Source organism: Alligator sinensis, unplaced genomic scaffold (assembly GCF_000455745.1).
Source record: "Alligator sinensis unplaced genomic scaffold, ASM45574v1 scaffold956_1, whole genome shotgun sequence".
Lineage (NCBI taxonomy): Eukaryota > Metazoa > Chordata > Crocodylia > Alligatoridae > Alligator > Alligator sinensis.
Window position 1 is genome coordinate 858,398 of NW_005842496.1, and position 17,000 is coordinate 875,397.

At 42.9% G+C, this 17,000-nt stretch overlaps 1 protein-coding gene across 2 annotated transcripts in view; it reads right to left on the minus strand.

Moving 5' to 3' along the window:
* STS (steroid sulfatase) overlaps window positions 1-17,000 on the minus strand; it is a 172,850-nt gene that overhangs the window by 49,964 nt on the left and 105,886 nt on the right. For both annotated transcript variants that reach the window (XM_006031320.2, XM_025212962.1), the window contains one exon: window positions 4,646-4,805. In XM_006031320.2, coding sequence (XP_006031382.1) covers window positions 4,646-4,805 — 160 coding nt within the window. The remainder of the gene's footprint in view (window positions 1-4,645; window positions 4,806-17,000) is intronic.

The following is a 17,000-nucleotide window of genomic DNA, read 5'->3' on the forward strand; positions in this document are numbered from 1 at the left end:
CGGACTCTCCCGGTGGCATCTGCAGGTGGTCCCCAATCGCCGATGGCATCTGTGGGTGGTCTCCAGCTGCTGGTCAGCACTCACCACCCTGCCCCTGCCGCTGACAGCACTGCGGCTGCCTGTAGGAGCTCACCGCTTGCCACCACCATGCTCCCGCCGCCAACAGCACTGCCACCACCTGTGAGACCTCATTGTGCCCCCCGCCCCCCCCCAGGCTCCAAGGGCATGTGGTGGTCATGCCTGGAGGTGGTTTAAACCTGAGAGTTCAACTTCTCAACAAAATGTCCTAACCTTCAGGCTATGGATAAGGCATTATGCAGCCCATTCTTCAGCCTTCTTCTTGAAGGTGGCTCACTGGTTAACCAGGAGGGAAATATAACTAGGGCTGGAAAGAAGATGGCAAGCTGGGAGGAGGATGGCTCCATAAGATGGATGTTGCACAGGAAGGGGAAAAACTCTATAGTGGTTCTACAGTGGGTCCCTGTCTTGCCCTGGGATAGAACCTATCCTAATGCCATTTATAAAATTATGACTATTAAATGCATGATGCAACTTCAACCAAAAAGCTGTCTGAGAACTCATACTCTAGAATCTGGTGTGCTGGCTCAGCCCTGTCTGCTAGATCTGACCACAGAGTGACTCCATATGCTGTCCTGACCCCACAGGCCAGTGCAATTCAAATGTGGAACCAATATTGTCCAACATGAGGGACTCCCCATGGAAGTCCCAGGGGGTTTAGGGCCTCTGGGAGTGGGTACAGAAGAAGAGGGATATTGATTTTCTATAAGCAGATTCACTTTTGATTTAACATGCCCCTATATTGATTTTATCTAAGCAGATTCACTTTTGATTTAACATGCCCCAAATGAACACTTGCTGCCAGGCTGGTATTTCTCTAGAGCTTTAGTGGTGATCCTTCTTACAGGTGATAACTAAATTTAGGAATGGACAAAACAGCTTTGGAACTATGCATTCTCATTAATAATAAATTAAAAGACAGGTTCAGAATAGTGACAGGGCCATGATACAATCAAATCCTCCTCTCCTAACCAAGAGAAGTGACAATAGAACATACATTGCATGTCTACATGTGACACTATGTTGCTGTAGAAACATGCTATGGCAATGTAGGGTTGATGGGCAAAAACGGTGATGCTGCAGCTCTGTTGCCATAGCAACTCATTACAGCGCACTGCTATGACGATGTAACAACTAAAAATAACTGCGTATGTGGCCAGCACAGAGCCTTACAGACTATTACTGAGCCATAATTTTGTACTTCCAAAAGGAAGTACTAAATGATGGCACAGTAACAATGCCGCCATATGGCCTCGTGTAGATGTGCCCACAGTTTAGAACATTTAGGGCATCAAAAGATTTCAAAGCTTTGAATTAGAAATAGTTAAAGTACCCTAGAAGTGATAATGTATTAGCCCTTTTATGCTTTAACCAAGGAAAACATTAGAGGACTTTAAATCCCAGGGATGTTACAGGATCTGGTAGATCTGTTTTACTCTAAGGCATTTTACTTTTTATTCACATATCTTTAACAACACCTTACTTAGCCAGCTAATGATCCCAAGGCTATTTTATGCAAATAGAAAAATATTTTAATGATTTTTTCTTTTTTTTCTCTTTTTCTCTTTAGAAAAAAATTAAGCTAAAAATAAAAAATTTAATTATCAAATGCAGAAATGACTCAAGAGCTATGTTCAGCAAAACCTAGGTTGTCAAAGGTATCAAAGGAAAATTTATCTGTTCTAAAAGGTAGAGACTTCAAATGATATCTTTGTTCAGGATTTTTTAACTCACAATGTTTGGAGGGACAGTATTTATATAGGTACAATTCCTGAGATATTTAGGTAAGTATGACTGAATCATAAGGATGGCCTAAGGATAGAGAGGATGTGGGCAAAAAGGAAATTGCAATTTTAACAGGTGGAAGAAAAAATAAAGGAACTCACTTGGAAGAGAATGAACTTTGACTTCAGAATGAGACATGATTTTGCCTTGTTACAGTCAATTCTCCAATTCCCTTCTATATTTATCATAGTCACCCTGAAGTGGGAGACAAACAGTATGGCTGTCTAGTAAAGGTCAGGGTCCTGAAACTGAAACCTGTCCTAAGGCCTCCAAAAGTTTAAATCCCTGGCACCGGGACATCTACACATGCAATGAATGAGCCTGAATTTTCTACATAGAAAATTCAGGCTCATTAAAAGCACTTCCCAGTGCACATCTACATGGCACCCCCATTGGGAACAAACTGATCTCAACAGGACAGGCTGAGTCTAGGGCTGCTTCTGCCCTGTTCTGCCTCCCTGCAGCAGCCAGGGGGAGCTCCAGGCTTCCCCACATGTCAGCCCCAGGCAGGCAGGGGGTATAGGGACTTATCCCCAAGCTCTGGAGGGCAAGGGGGAAGAAGGGAAAGGAGGGGAGCAGTCCCAGCTCAGCAGGCAGCTCCATTACAGGCAGGGGAGGAGATTGGGCTGGCCCTGAGTGAGATGGGAGGAGCTGTCCCAGATTTTGGGTGTTGTCTCCCTGCCCCATGAAGATCAGGACCCATCCCAATCTCCACATGGGTGGCTTGCAGTGTCCTGATGAACCAGGACAGCTCTCACTGACCTCTGTTGCTCCCTGCTGCCTAGGTTGATTGGGAGCAATTTGCTCCTGGCCAGCATCTACATGTGTGGTATGGCACATTAGTTAATGTGCTGTTTTTCTAGTACCTGTATCTACTAGCATTAGCATTAAACAAATACAGTGTGTAGTAATTGATGCACATATGTACATGGTAATGCTTTACTAAATAGTGTCTTGTGTAGATGCACCCATTGAGTAGGAGCAGAGGTGGAGAGAGAGACTAACTGGGTGGTTTATTGGGTTCCAAGTCTTCTTGACAACAGGTGAAGTAGGACTGACATATATAGAACCAGAACTATTCAAGCTGCTCACTGCTCAAGGACAAAAGCCTAACACTTCCAACTATTCCTCCTGCCAAGGAGAAACGAAGGACACGTCCACCAATGGATGACATCCCTTGGAAGATTCTGTGAAAAACATCAAACCGCTAATCATTGCATCACCGTTCCTGGCACTCTCTGCTGGGGAGGTTAATTGCGAGCACAAGGTTGTCCCCCTCTACAACTCAAGAGTTCTGTACGTCTGTATACAAATATATCCATAAGCATATTTGTTTCTTGGCTATGGATCTGCTTGGGGATATAGAGTCCTTTTTGATGTATTTATTCCCTTGTTCTTATGGTCTTCTATAGGCCATGCTGTAGTATATAAAATAATATGATGTCACTTTACCACATAATAGCAACACTGGGAGCGGTGATCAGCTAGAGATGCTCCCATGAAACATTTCAATGTCCACAAAACTGTATTCTCTGACAGGAAAATGTTCTTCTGAAAAATTTTCAGGCTGTTCTACTTAAAACCCACTAAATTGCTTGTCTAAATGATTTCCCTCAGGACTAAATTTTGTCTCAGTTATGCCACTGCAAAATCTAGAATAACACCATGAAAGTCAATGTTTTACTCCTATATAATTTAGATCAAAATGTTTTTCTTAGTAGTAACTTTCACATATTTAGAATACTCTGCACAAAGTACTATTTCCTTTTATCTGTTTTTTTTTTTTACCCGTTGAATGTCCCCTTGGTCTTGTTCTATGAGACTAGAAGAGGTAGATTTTTTTCTTACTGAATTACTCATTATTTTCTATGATTTATCAAAATATCTTTTTTTTCTGAGAAAGAGAAAGCAGTGAGGGTTAGAAGCAGATAATAGGAGAATGGTTTAGAACTTAAGCTCAGATCTGAGTTGATTAATAAACCTTAGTTTTTATTTACCATCATTTTCAAAACTCTTTTGAATGAAAGTCTGCACCCACTATTTTCATTTAACAGATTGGGAGACAGATACAGAGGGACAAAACTCTTGTTGACTTAGGTGATGGAGGGTTGTGGGGGGGATGAAACTATAACTGGCAAAAAGGAGAGATAAAGTGCAAAGTAGTTAAGGGTGGAATCATATGTCCCTTTGCTTGTCTAAATGGCAGGTTATTAGGCAAGGCCAAAAATGCCACTTACACACAGCTATTTCCTTGGCAGGGTAGACACACAAGCATGCATGAGACTGGGCATAACATAGACTGCATGCATAGACTGGGCATAAACAATAGGCTATAACCTGGCTAGGCATTGTGGTAACATGCACTGATCTCTAAAGCATTAACATTTTGGAGGTTAGAAACCCATGACTAGTAGGTATCAGACTCAGGTAGAGGAAGCAGCCCCTTTCATAGTTTAGCCCCCCCAAAATGCCAGGAAGACAGCTAAGAAACTACCTCTTAGATATGAAAAGGAAACCCCCCGTTTCCATTTTAAATCCAACTAATATGAACTCGTTCAAAAAAGACATTTCTTAAGGTTTCATTGTCTTCACATATGTTTCCATAAACACTTCATAATGATATTATGAAAAAGAAATATTTTACTATTGTAAACAGAGGCAAAGTCATGACATGAAATTCAGTCTTTCCCCACATATATCCCGACCAAATTAAAATAAAGGTGCCAAAAAGCAGAAAATAACTATAAAAGTGTCCATGAACAAGAGAGACAATATGCACTACCTGTCTGTAGGCATGTGTGCCCCTGCAAGGTTAACGACTGTTGGGAATATATCCATGTTACTTGTTGGCTCGTGAATATGGGCACCATGCGGTATCACCCCAGGCCAGTGGAGAAGACCAGGCACACGGATACCTCCTTCCCAGTTTGTAGACTTTCCGCCTGAAAAAAATGAAAATGTTTCTTCTGCAGAAAATCATTTCCTCTTCAGGCACCATCTTTTTGATGGATGAGGAATAAACCCTCAGAAAACTTGTGTGATATTTCATTACAATCAGTACAATATAGTTCAGTGTGTAGAAAAACGTCTATTTTATTTATATTATTTGATCCTGAAATTAAATGCATCAGGAAGGAAAATACGACAGTAATTTCAGTAGTTTTTGGATGGCCCAGATATCTTTTTTTTTAAACCAACAATAATTAATATACGGTCAACATCCAAGTATCAGCCTAAGTATATTCAACAAACTTATTACAAATATACTTTTCCTCCTTTTTGATTCTATGCCACCCATCACTCTCCCGCTGATGCAGATCTTTCTATTGACATGAAAACAAAGCATGTGTTTATTCTAGTGATGACATTATTTAATATAATGTCACTGACAACTCTACATGAAAAGGTATCACAAATATATATTTAACTACTTATGCGGTACTGTGGAGATGCACAGTGCTCCAGAATGTTCTAAAAATACATTCTATTTAAATCAATTAAAAAAATATCCTGCCCCTTATTAAGCAATAGTCTGGTTCTGTTTTCACTATGTCAGTGGCAAAATTCCGAAGTGCCATGTTGAGTATCATGAGTTATTTCATGGAGGCAATTGGTAGGTGTTTACTTGAAACAACTAAAGCAGATCAACTCATGCTCTCACAATAACTGGCTTTACAGATATCCAAAAAGGTTAGATTTATAAATAAAGGTTCAATATTTTAGATACAGTGGGGGTGGGAGGAGGGGTAGGGAAGAGGGAAGGAGAGTGTATATACTGGTTTAAATGTCATAGCCCTTAATCAAGCTTAAACTTACCCATTTTGGTAATAAGTTAATAATATACTCTGAATTTGGGCTCCAGCTTTCTGCCACACCAACATTCCTGGGATGCATAATATTCCATGAAAAGAACATAACATTTACCCAATGAGATAACTACAGTATTGGACTAATCATAATCAGGGATTGCCATGTTTTATAATAGTTTGGGAACCCTAGAGGATCTTTGCTCAGATGTAGAGAGTGAAGCAGTTAATGTTTCATGATAATCCTCATAAATAGAGGAGACACATTTTTTATCCTAGATTTACACAATCACTTCCTGAAGATCATCTCTTCCTCTCTGAACACAACTGGCAGCCCAAGATTAGAGGTCATAAGAATAAAACATTCAAAAATCTCTAAAGCAAACTGTCCCATTAAGATCTATATTCTTGCCCTTCAGGGAATCAATTTTCCTCTTCACATGATCTAGTGAGAACCTCTGTTCTGATTTTCTCTGGAAAGATAAATAAGGTGTGGAAAATTAAAAGGATGGAAGAAGGACATAGGACGCTATTTGTCTTTAACCAAAGGAAAATGAGTGTCACATACAGAAGCAGCCTACTAAATCAGCATGCCAACATACGTGGCAATGTAGTGAAGAGTCCAGATTCCTAGTATACCCATGCAATTAATTTGAAGCAATACACTCCAATGCATCTCTCACAAGGTTTATTGCTCCTAGGTGCCCATTTACATGTGCATCCAGGACTGCAACATGTTGAGCCAGGTTGAAGCAGCCCCAGCTGGAAGGGGTGCTTCCCACATATGAAAACTGTGAAAGCTTGGGCAGTGTCTCTTGCACAAAAATGCAAGACAATGGCTGGGGCAAAACTGAGTTGTGGTAACAAGACTGCCACAAGAATATCAAACTCTTCTAATGCCTTGCAACACATTAGGCATTGAGACAGTGGAGTGTTTGCACTACCTGATGCCAGACCCATGCCATAAGATAATAAGAGTCATCATAATAGGCTTCAACCTTCTACCACACCTAAGCCTAAAAAAAAAAGTGATGTTTAAAAATACTGTCAGAGACCTCACATGCTCATCATATGTGTGTAATTAAGAAAGCCAAAGAAAAAAAGCTGAGCCAGTAAAGGCAAGGAAACTACCGATGCATTTCATAGACATTCAGGCTGGAAGGGACCCCGGAGGATCACTGAGTCCAGTCCCCTGCCCCAGGGGCAGGAAGTCAGCTGGGGTCATAGGATTCAAGCAAGATAAACATCCTACTTTCTCTTGAAGGTGTTCAAAGTAGGTGCTTGAACCACCTCTGATGGCAGGCAATTCCAGACTTTGGGGGCTCGGACAGTAAAGAAGTTCTTCCTTATGTCCAGCCTGAAATGGTCTTGGAGGAGTTTATAACTGTTCGACCTTGTCATCCCTTGGGGCGCTCTGGTGAACAAACATTCCCCCAGATCCTGGTGAACACCCCTTATAAACTTATAGGTGGCCATCAGATTGTCCCTGAGCTTGCACTTTTCCACGCCGAAGAGTCCCATGGCTCTCAGCCTCTCATCGTAAGGTCTGTTTTCCTGACCTCTGATCATGTGTGTGGCTCTCCTCTGCACTCTCTCAAGTTTCTCCACATACTTTTTGAATTGTGGAGCCCAAAACTGGACGCAATATTCCAGCTGCGGCCTCACCAAGGCCGAGTACAATGGGAGAATGACGTCCCGGGATTTGCTTCAGAAATATCTGTGGATGCAGGTGAGCATTTTGCTCGCTTTACTAGATGCAGCATCACATTGAAGGCTCATGTTCATCTTGTGGTCAATCCTGACCCCCAAGTCCCTTTCATCCATAGTGCTAGTCAGCATAGCACTGCTGAGCCTATAAGCATGCTGCAGGTTTTTTCTCCCAAGGTTGAGAACCTTGCATTTTTTGGTGTTAAACACCATCAGGTTCTCATCCGCCTATTTCCTGAGCCTGTCAAGGTCAGTCTGGATTGCCCCCCTGTCCTCAGGTGTGGATGCTTTACCCCAAAGTTTGGTATCATCGGCGAACTTGGCCAGTCTGCTACTGACTCCAGTGTCCACATCATTAATAAAGATGTTGAACAATATAGGTCCAAAGACAGAGCCTTGAGGAACCCCACTGGTCACAGGGCACCATGACAATTGACTTCTGTCAACCCTGGAGCCAATTCCCCGGCCAGTGTATTGTGGTGATGTCGAGGCTGCAGTTAGCCAGTTTTGCCAAAAGGTGATAATGCAATACCAGATCGAAGGCTTTTTTAAAGTCAAGATACACAAAATCAATCTCTTCCCCCTTGTCCACATGATAGGTCACCTGGTCATAAAAGGAAATAAGATTGGTCAAGCAAGACCTACCCACAACAAACCCATGCTGGGTATCCCTCAGGATATTACTGTCAGCTAGTCTGTTAAGAATGGCCTCTTTGATAATCTTTTCCAAGACCTTCCCTAGGATAGAGGTCAGGCTGATGGGCCTGTAGTTTGCCGGATCCACTTTCCTCCATTTCTTGAAGATAGGCACAACATTGGCCTTCTTCCAATCTTCAGGCACTTCCCCAGAGCACCAAGAGTTCTCGAAGATCCATGCCAGGGTCTGAGCTCTTATGCTTACCAGCTCCTTGAGTACCCTTGGGTATAAACCATCAGGGCTGGCTGACTTGAAGGTATCCAGCCTGTCAAGGTGTTCCTTCATGAGGTCAGCTTCGATGGAGGGCAAGGAATCTCCCTCACCCAGGCCTCCCTGACCCACTATGGGCAGGGGCATCCCATGGGACTGGTGAAAAACTGACACAAAGTACCCATTTAGCAAGTTTGCTTTTTCATGGGCATCGGTTGTCAGTTGTCCCATCTGATTTAGCAGGGGTCCAATGTTGCTCTTGCTTTTCCTCCAGCTCCCCACATACCTAAAAATGACTTTTTATTGTCCTTGATATTTGTAGCTAGCTGGAGTTCCATCGCAGCTTTGGTTTTCCTGGTTTGCCCTCTGAAGGTCTGGACCAGAGCAGAGTACTCGTCCTTGGTGGTGGTTCCAGTCCTCCATCCTTTGTAGGTCTTCCCTTTAAGATGCAGGACATCTGCCAGTTCCCTAGAGAGCCAAGGGGGCTGCTGTGCCCTTTTGCTGCCTTTCCTCCGAGATGGGATATACTTTGCTTGCGCATCCAGGATTGCTTCCTTGAGGAGCAACCACTCATCCTGAACTCCCCTCCCCTTTGGGTTGTGGCTCTTTAGGGCCTCACTGACAAGCCTCCTTAGCTTGTCAAAGTCAGCTTTCCTGAAGTCAAGGACTTCTGTATTACTGACTGACTTGCCAGCTTTATGGCAGATGGTGAAGGTGATCAGCTCGTGGTCACTGTCACCCAGCTTCCCTTTGATCATTAGGTCACTGATTAGGTCGTCCCCAGTTGCCAGTACAAGGTCAAGCAGTGCTTTACCTCTCATCGGCCCATAGACTTCCTGCATCAGATAGAGGTCATCCACACACGAGAGAAAGCTTTGCGACAGCTCAGATTTGGTGGAGCGCTCCTCCCACGAGATGTCTGGGTAGTTAAAGTCTCCCATGACAACCATACACCGGGAGTGCATGGCCTCAGCCAATTCCCTGGCAAACTCCTGGCCAAGGTCTTGACCCTGGGTAGGGGGTTTGTAGTAGACTCCCACCATAGGATCCCCTGTGCCGTGTTCCCCACAGCTTTTAACCCAGAGGGTCTCAAGTAGTCCACCGTGGGTGCCAATGCCAGATTGCAGGGATCCATAGCTCTCCTTGACGTAGAGAGCTACACCCTCACTCCTTTTGTCCACTTGATCCCTCCTGTGCAGGGTATAGCTGTCTATGCCTGTGGCCCAGTCATGGGTGGAGTCCCACCAGGTCTCTGGTCTCCCTATGACATCATAGTTATTTGCATTTAGGAGGAGGACAAGTTCCTCCTGTTTATTCCCCAAGCTCCTCACATTTGTGTATAGGCACACGTGTCCCCTTGGGGGCCCTTGCCTTGCCCACAGTTTGTTCCAGGGCTGGGGCAGGGGTGGATTCCCTTAAATGCCTTGGTCTGCTGACTTTGCAAGGGTTGCTCAGTGGGCCAGCAGTGGCAGTAGTTCCCTCGCCCCCAGGCAGGCTTAGTTTAAAGCCCAGTGGAGAAGGATTTCAATTGAACTAGCAACTAAAAAAGACAAAAGACTAAATATGCATCTCAAGAGAAACCTAGGTAGAGGAAAGATGTCATGTTCACATGACATGGTCACATTTCTCAAAACAGGCATCCAATGTCTAAGGTGTTACAAATGTCTTAATCATTCAATGTATGTCTGGAGTTTTGTAAATAGAACACCACTGGTACAAGCTATCACAAATTTGCCCCATTGATAAACAAATACCCAAAGACTAGTCTGGTAACCAATGCTTCTAAGCATCCTGTTTGACCACTTAAGACCCATCACCTGTAACTGACCTATAATTGCAGGGGCTGCAGAGACACACAGCCTCCACACCTAAAGAAATCCAAAAACAGGAGCCAGGCAATTTAACAATTGTACTATAATGGTCACCCTTTTCCTCCCTGTTTTGTTTGGACTTTAATCAGCCAACTATCAAGGAAAAATGCTTTGAAGCTATACAATGAAACAGTATAAAGCAAGACAGAACTGCCAGCAAGATGTGTGCAGTCCAGGGAAGACCAAGAAGCCATCCTGCCACCCAGCTGATAAGCAAAGGAGCCATGCTGTGAGGCTGTACAAGAACTGCTTCCTGCCTGCATTGGGTAAAGATCTCTTTGCAGCTAAGATAATACTAGGAGTAATAGCTCATTTTATATTGGAAAAGAGTCTTTTTCTGTCATTTAGTTTTGTAACTTGATGGTAGTTATTAAAGCAAGCCTTTCTGCTATTCATCAACTGAGTGTTGTGTCAATTCTCAGAGCACTAGGTTTAAAACAACATTCTTAAGTGCAATAGGGGGCACAGTGGGTCAGCCTGCCAGCCTAGGGCTGCTCCAGCCTGGCTCAATATGCTGTGGAGGGTCTGGCTGGGGCACGAGGGTGCTCCAGTGCAAGGCCAGCCAGCAGGCAGCCCCCTCATACCCCAGCCAATCCCATCAGCACCTACACATGCGCTGCTGCAGAGTAAACAATTCTTCCGCAGAATTGTACTTGTGTTAACAAGTACTAATCTAGAGTGGAATTAATTTGTTTACTCCTTTCCAATAGTGCTGCACATGTAGATGCTAAGACTTTGTTGTGGAGTTAATTAGGCAGCTCTGCAGTAAATGTCTCATGTAGATATGCCCAGTGAGAGGAAGAAAACAGACCATTTGGAAGGAAACACTTCTTGGGGAGTAGGAACTTGAAGAAACATGGCCCTGGTATGAAGCACATTAGTGGGAAGGAGAAGATAAAGTTACTTCTGAGGCATTGTGAAAGGATGAAGATGATACTGAGAAATACTACCAGTATCCACCAGAATGGGTGGATGTAGGGATTTGAAAATGGATGCAGATGGTGTAGTGCATCATTACATAATACAGCACACATTTTCCACAATTAAAAAACAGACTAAAAGCTTTACTGACATACTAGGGGCTTAGGCTATGTTTTTCAGTTTAATATCAAAGCCCTCCCCCCACCCAAAAACTGAACCTGCATTAAGGAATCATACAGATTTTAATGAAGTCAATTGACTCCCTCACTGCTGTCTGAATAGAAATGCTGCTGCCACTGCCAGACTGTTGATTTTAAACTTTTGGGTTAATCAGGAATTATAGGGGGTAACAAGTTCAGTTCTGCACCCCTCCTAGATCCAACCCTGCACACAAGAAAGGGCTCTGCCTGTCTTTATATACACAGGAGGCCTAAAAGAAAAAGGGCTATAAGTCTAAGGGAGGCATTTCAATTTTTGCTCTGTGAAGGGCTTCCTGTTGATTCTGCTTTGCAAAGGATCCCTCTCCCACATCGCCTTTTGCTTCCAGGGTTTCCCAAAGCAGTTTCTATCCTTGTGAAAGTCAAGAACGGATTAATAAGTCAGAATGCAGGTCAAATGGGGAACTTCAAAGCCAATACAGCAGACTATGCTGCTATAAATAGCTGTATTTTTTTCATCTTCTGGGGAAGATGATAACATCAGAAGATCTGCCAACTCTTACAGCATGATTATGAATTACATGATAGCATTTTCTTAAAACTCTAGATGCTTGAACTAAGAAGCTGCACTAGAATCTCAGTGTTCAGTTCTTAAAAGGAAAGCTTCTAGCCCTTGTGCTTGGAAAGAAAAGCTTGAACATGCGAAGGAAACGTGCCTTAAAGATTCAGACCAAAAAGAATATACAATCCCCCAAAGTTCATTATTTAAAGAAAACCTTATGATATTTTGGGCCTGACTCGTTATTTTTTAATCCTTAGGGCTGGCAATTAGCCAAAGAAGGGCAGTAGCCAATGAGTAGCAACAATATACAACCACACAGAAAGGTATTATTTTTGTTCTCTTAAAAGTCTATAAAATATTTTTAAAAGCAAACTAATAAATCCTAGACTTTATTTGAATGCTTAGCTGTCTGCAGCTGTCTGTGTTGTACTAGCTTTATATTTAACAATGGCTTATCTTTTCTTTACTTGCAGAAAAAAACTGCAGGAACAGGCAAAGTACAGACGCAATGCTTGGTGATCACTCAAACAGAGATCCCAAATTTTCATCTTCCTTCATTTCACATCTCATCTGAAAGCATACCTTGCCTAAATCTCTGCTTCACACCACCTGCTATCATTTAATTCTTAGAATACATTTGATATGGAAGATGCTGTACAAAGTGAAGTTCTTAAATTCTATTAATATAGCCTCTCTTCGTTTTCATCATTCTCCGAGACTCGGTCCCAAAAATTGTTTAAAACAGCTCTCTCACTTGAAATCTAACAAGGCTAAACAATCCTTCCTTCCTACACAAGACAGAAAGAGGCCTGTGCCAGCTTTTATTCTTTTGGCTGTGGGAGGATCAGCAGAAATGAATGACTTTACCCACCTGTAGTGGACTCTTAGTTATGAACATCTATTATCAAAATTGGTTGCTATTTCTGTACCTCATGAAAGTATTGTAGAGCAATTCATTTTTAATTGCAAGACCATCTGGTAACCCCTCAATTTAAGCTACGTTCAGTATTTGGTAAAGTTGATTTTTATTTCCATTTTGAACAGTCCTGGTTCTCATACAAAAAACATTATAAGTGACACATGCCTCAGATCCTCTTCCAAATCAGAATGATTAATTGCTTAAGTTATGTTGTATTCTTTTTGGAATTGCAGGGTTATCTGTTCATTTTAGAACATCTTAGAATATCTTAGAGACAGTGGATGAAGTCTATGGTCAAATGTTTACTGATTTCACTGATTTCAGTATTATTAGTATACATTTTGAAGGAACAACAACACACACTAACTGTCATACTGCTGAGCCTCAAATGGCTACTTACACAAATAAGGTCTACTAAAAATGAATGATGGTTGAAGAATGAGACATTGTTTGCATTATTCAGTGGATGTTGACAAATACTGCAGCTATGAATGTCTTCTCCAACTTCTCCTCCTTATGTTCTGCTCCTCATTTTTGGAATACAGTGCACATTGTTTCTTGTGCAGACACTTAGCTACATCCGTCTAGAATGGAAGATAACTTAAATTGTTCTGAATTCTTAAACACTGAGCATGTCTACATGTGCATTAATGCACTGTAGTTATGGTGCATTAAGTTTAGTACCTGTAATAACAGGTATTAACTCAATGTGCAGTAACTGGCATTGCTGCACAGTAGCACCGGTGCACACTTTTATAGTGATGCTAATGTGTAGTAGACTAAATCTACTGCACACTAGCTCAGCTTTTTCTGTGACACACTAATGCACATTAGAATTAGTCTACTGTGCACTTAGCATTTTATGTAGACACACTCATAGATTTGTGTACACACTTCCAAAAGACTCAATAATTAAAATGCAAAGAGGAATCATAGCTTCAGGAGAACCTCAAGGCTTATGGAACTTCAAAGTCGAGTACTGTTCAAATGGGTTGGAGATTTTGCCTGAATGTTTTACTCAATCCACAATTCAACCCAAACTTTAGTAGCAGTACAATAGCACCCAAATGTGCCAGTCAGGACCATGGCTTCTTGTGCTAAATGGTTCACAGATGCATAGGAACATATTGCTCAGGCTCTAATATTTAAAGGGTTCAAAAAATCTTCTATATCTGTATGTGTATATCTGAAAAATCTGGAAAAACACAGAGACCTGGTAAATGAGAAGGGACCTACACAACCAAAACCAAGAAATGCAGGGCAATCAAGAGTGATATTCAGGCATCCTGGTTTTCTCTGATAAAAAAAAAAAATCCCCAATTTTCAGGTTAGAAGAAGTAACCTAAAAGCCACATTTTTCTGTGATCAAAATGAAACACCAGTAATACACAGATATTTATATATACAGTGGTGATTCATTTTGATCACAGAAAAATGTGGCTTTTAGGTTACTTCTTCTAACCTGAAAATTGGGGATTTTTTTTTTAATCAGAGAAAACCAGGATCCCTGGCACTGATATTAGAGATGCTGAAAAATTAAACAAGATAACATCAAGGGATTCTAACTATTTCCATGTAAATGCCAAAACGTTATAAAGAAATAAAAGTTGAGGGAAACAATTTCTCAGTGCTTTGACTACTTCTGGGAACAGCCATTTTTAGAGTGTTCAAGAAGAGAGGCACATTCCTAATTTAGTCATTAATAAGATACAGAAGTTAAATAAAGAAGTAACTGTAGCTGAACCATGAAGTAATAGTGACCACAGTGTAATTAGATTCATTCATTCTAGTGAGACAGTGACATTGAAAGGAAATGTTAATAAAATGAGGATGTAAATCAAGAATGAAAAGTAGTGCCACATATAGTATTGGTGTCAGTTAAGAAAACACCACACTCATAGCTTGAAACAGAAAAAAGAATCCAGGAAGAATGAGGTCAACTAGAGGGTTTAAATAGAAACATTATTTGAAGCAATGTATGGAAATCTATTCCTAGTATACTGGAGCATAATTTAAAGCACATCTGGCCATCTTCTAAGGGGCTGAAACTCAAACACTCTGTGGGCAGTACCAGTGAGGGCTGACAACCTGTGGGCTGCACTGGGCAAGCCACGGACTCCACAACCCACACACCATGGACATGCTGGTCCACCTTCTGAACTGTGCTGGAACTTCCCCTCCTCCACTGCACTAAATTGGCATCTTGTGGCACTGTCCCTACTCTACAGCAGTGAATAAGAAGCTTGTATAGGTGGAGAAGAAACACAGATTTCCCACACTTGACCATTTCTGCAGCAATGCCATCTTTTCCTGGGAACTTGCCATAACCAGATTTTCTATGGCTGTACTTAGGTCCTCAACAGCTGAATATCATCAAGTTCTTCAAGTACAGACAGACTCTCAATAAAGTTAAGAGCTGTGTCAGTGGCACTGCTTTCCCTTGAATAATAGGAGCAAAACTACAATAGCCTTCGTCCATTATTATTTATGCTTCCTGTGTTATGTGAGGCCAGGCAAATTGGTCAGGATCCACTATCAGCACCAACTTTGGCACCGAAGTCCACCTGGAGATACAAGTTCTCAGTGTTTGGAATCTTACTGATAACACTAGCCAGGAAATGTGAGAACTCTCTCTGAACCATTTGCTTGATTCTCAGTCATTTTGGGGAAGATAGTTTCTAACAGCAGAGCCTATCCCATGTTCATGTGTATTTTCAGAAGCTTTCTCTTGCCAGAGGAACATAAGATATTTTTCTCTTAAGAAGCCATCCAAGGCCAGGCATTTTTCTTGTGGTGCTGCAATATCAATGTTCAACCAGTTCAGGTCCATATCTATCGCTGCTATCTTACAAGAATCAGAGATCATCAGTCACATTAGTACACGTGATTCTGACTTTCCAGAATGTGAAGTATTGTTGAAATACAGGCCAGTCGCATCATACGCACATTTAACTTGCACAAATTCAACTATACGCAGGGTGGGAGGGGGGCGGGGCTTGAGTTTGCACGCGGCGCTGTCACTTACCTGGAGGCCCATTATGGCGGTGACGGCCACTGCCTCCAAAACCTCCCGCTGTTGCCATGGAGCCGTGCCCGGAGCTGTGTGGCCGGCCGCCAGGTGGGAGCGGCAGGGGGGGGGGGATCCCCACCACCACCCCGTGCTGCGCTGCTGCCACCAGCCGCACAGCACTAAGCATGGCTCCGCGGCGCTGGACAGACTTGCTTTACGATGCCAAATTGAAATTGTTGAAATGTGAAGTATTGATCTTCTCTTTTTTTTTGGTCTGGTTCAGTGATGCAATCTGCTTTTTGAGTTTGCTCTTAGCCCCAAGCACCCATTGGAGCAGGCAGACCATGGCAGATTAGCACCTTAGGGCACGTATAGACAAAACAAGGGCCCTAAATTGAAGCAGTGGGCATTTAGACTCTTGAACAGTGGGCATTTAGAAACCGCTTCAATTTGGGGCTTTTTAAACCCCCATGAAATGTGGCAGGGAGGGAAGGGCAAGCTGCTGGTGGGCTGCAGGGGGAGCTGGTGCTTCCCTCCACGGCAGCGGCAGCCCCGGACCAGGGGGGACCTGTGGCACCTGCCCACAGACATCCGGCTCAGGCAGTCCCAGAGGCATCACAGCCGCGGAGGGAAGCACTGGGCCCCTGCGCAACTCAGGCAGGCAGGCTTCAATGGGAAAAAAAGGAGAAAAACAATGATCAGGCTTGCTGCTTTTCTTGGGCAGAGCCTGCTTTCTCAGGCTGCTGCCAGGCTACCTGCATGAGCTTCCTGCAGAGCCCCTGAGCTGCACGGAGACCAGTGCTTCACTCCACGGCTGAAGGGCAGCAAATTAAAACTCCTTAGAGGAGGTTTAGTTTGCTGCACCCCCAGTCATTTAGGGCTCATTACACCACCACATTTGCTACAGTGGTTGGAATTACTGTGCAATATGCCACTGACATGTGCAAACACCGACAACATTAAAGCGGTGCAAAAGCATTTAACCCAATTTAAAGTGTCGTGTTTATATGCCCCTTGTTTCGTCTGGACACGGCCTTACTGGCTAAGGGCTGCACAACTATAGGTGGGCAATGAAACATAATAATCACTCCAACTGGCAGAGGCAATCTGTAGTGCAGGTGAGTCGCATCTTATGTGGGAGTTAGCGCATAAGGCAAAAATTGCGTATAGTCAAATCGCGTATTACCGTGCCAGCGATTTGACTAGCGGTGACTGCCTCTGCCTCCAAAACCTCCCACGGTGGCAGCGGAGCCGTGCTTAATGCTGTGCGGCCTGG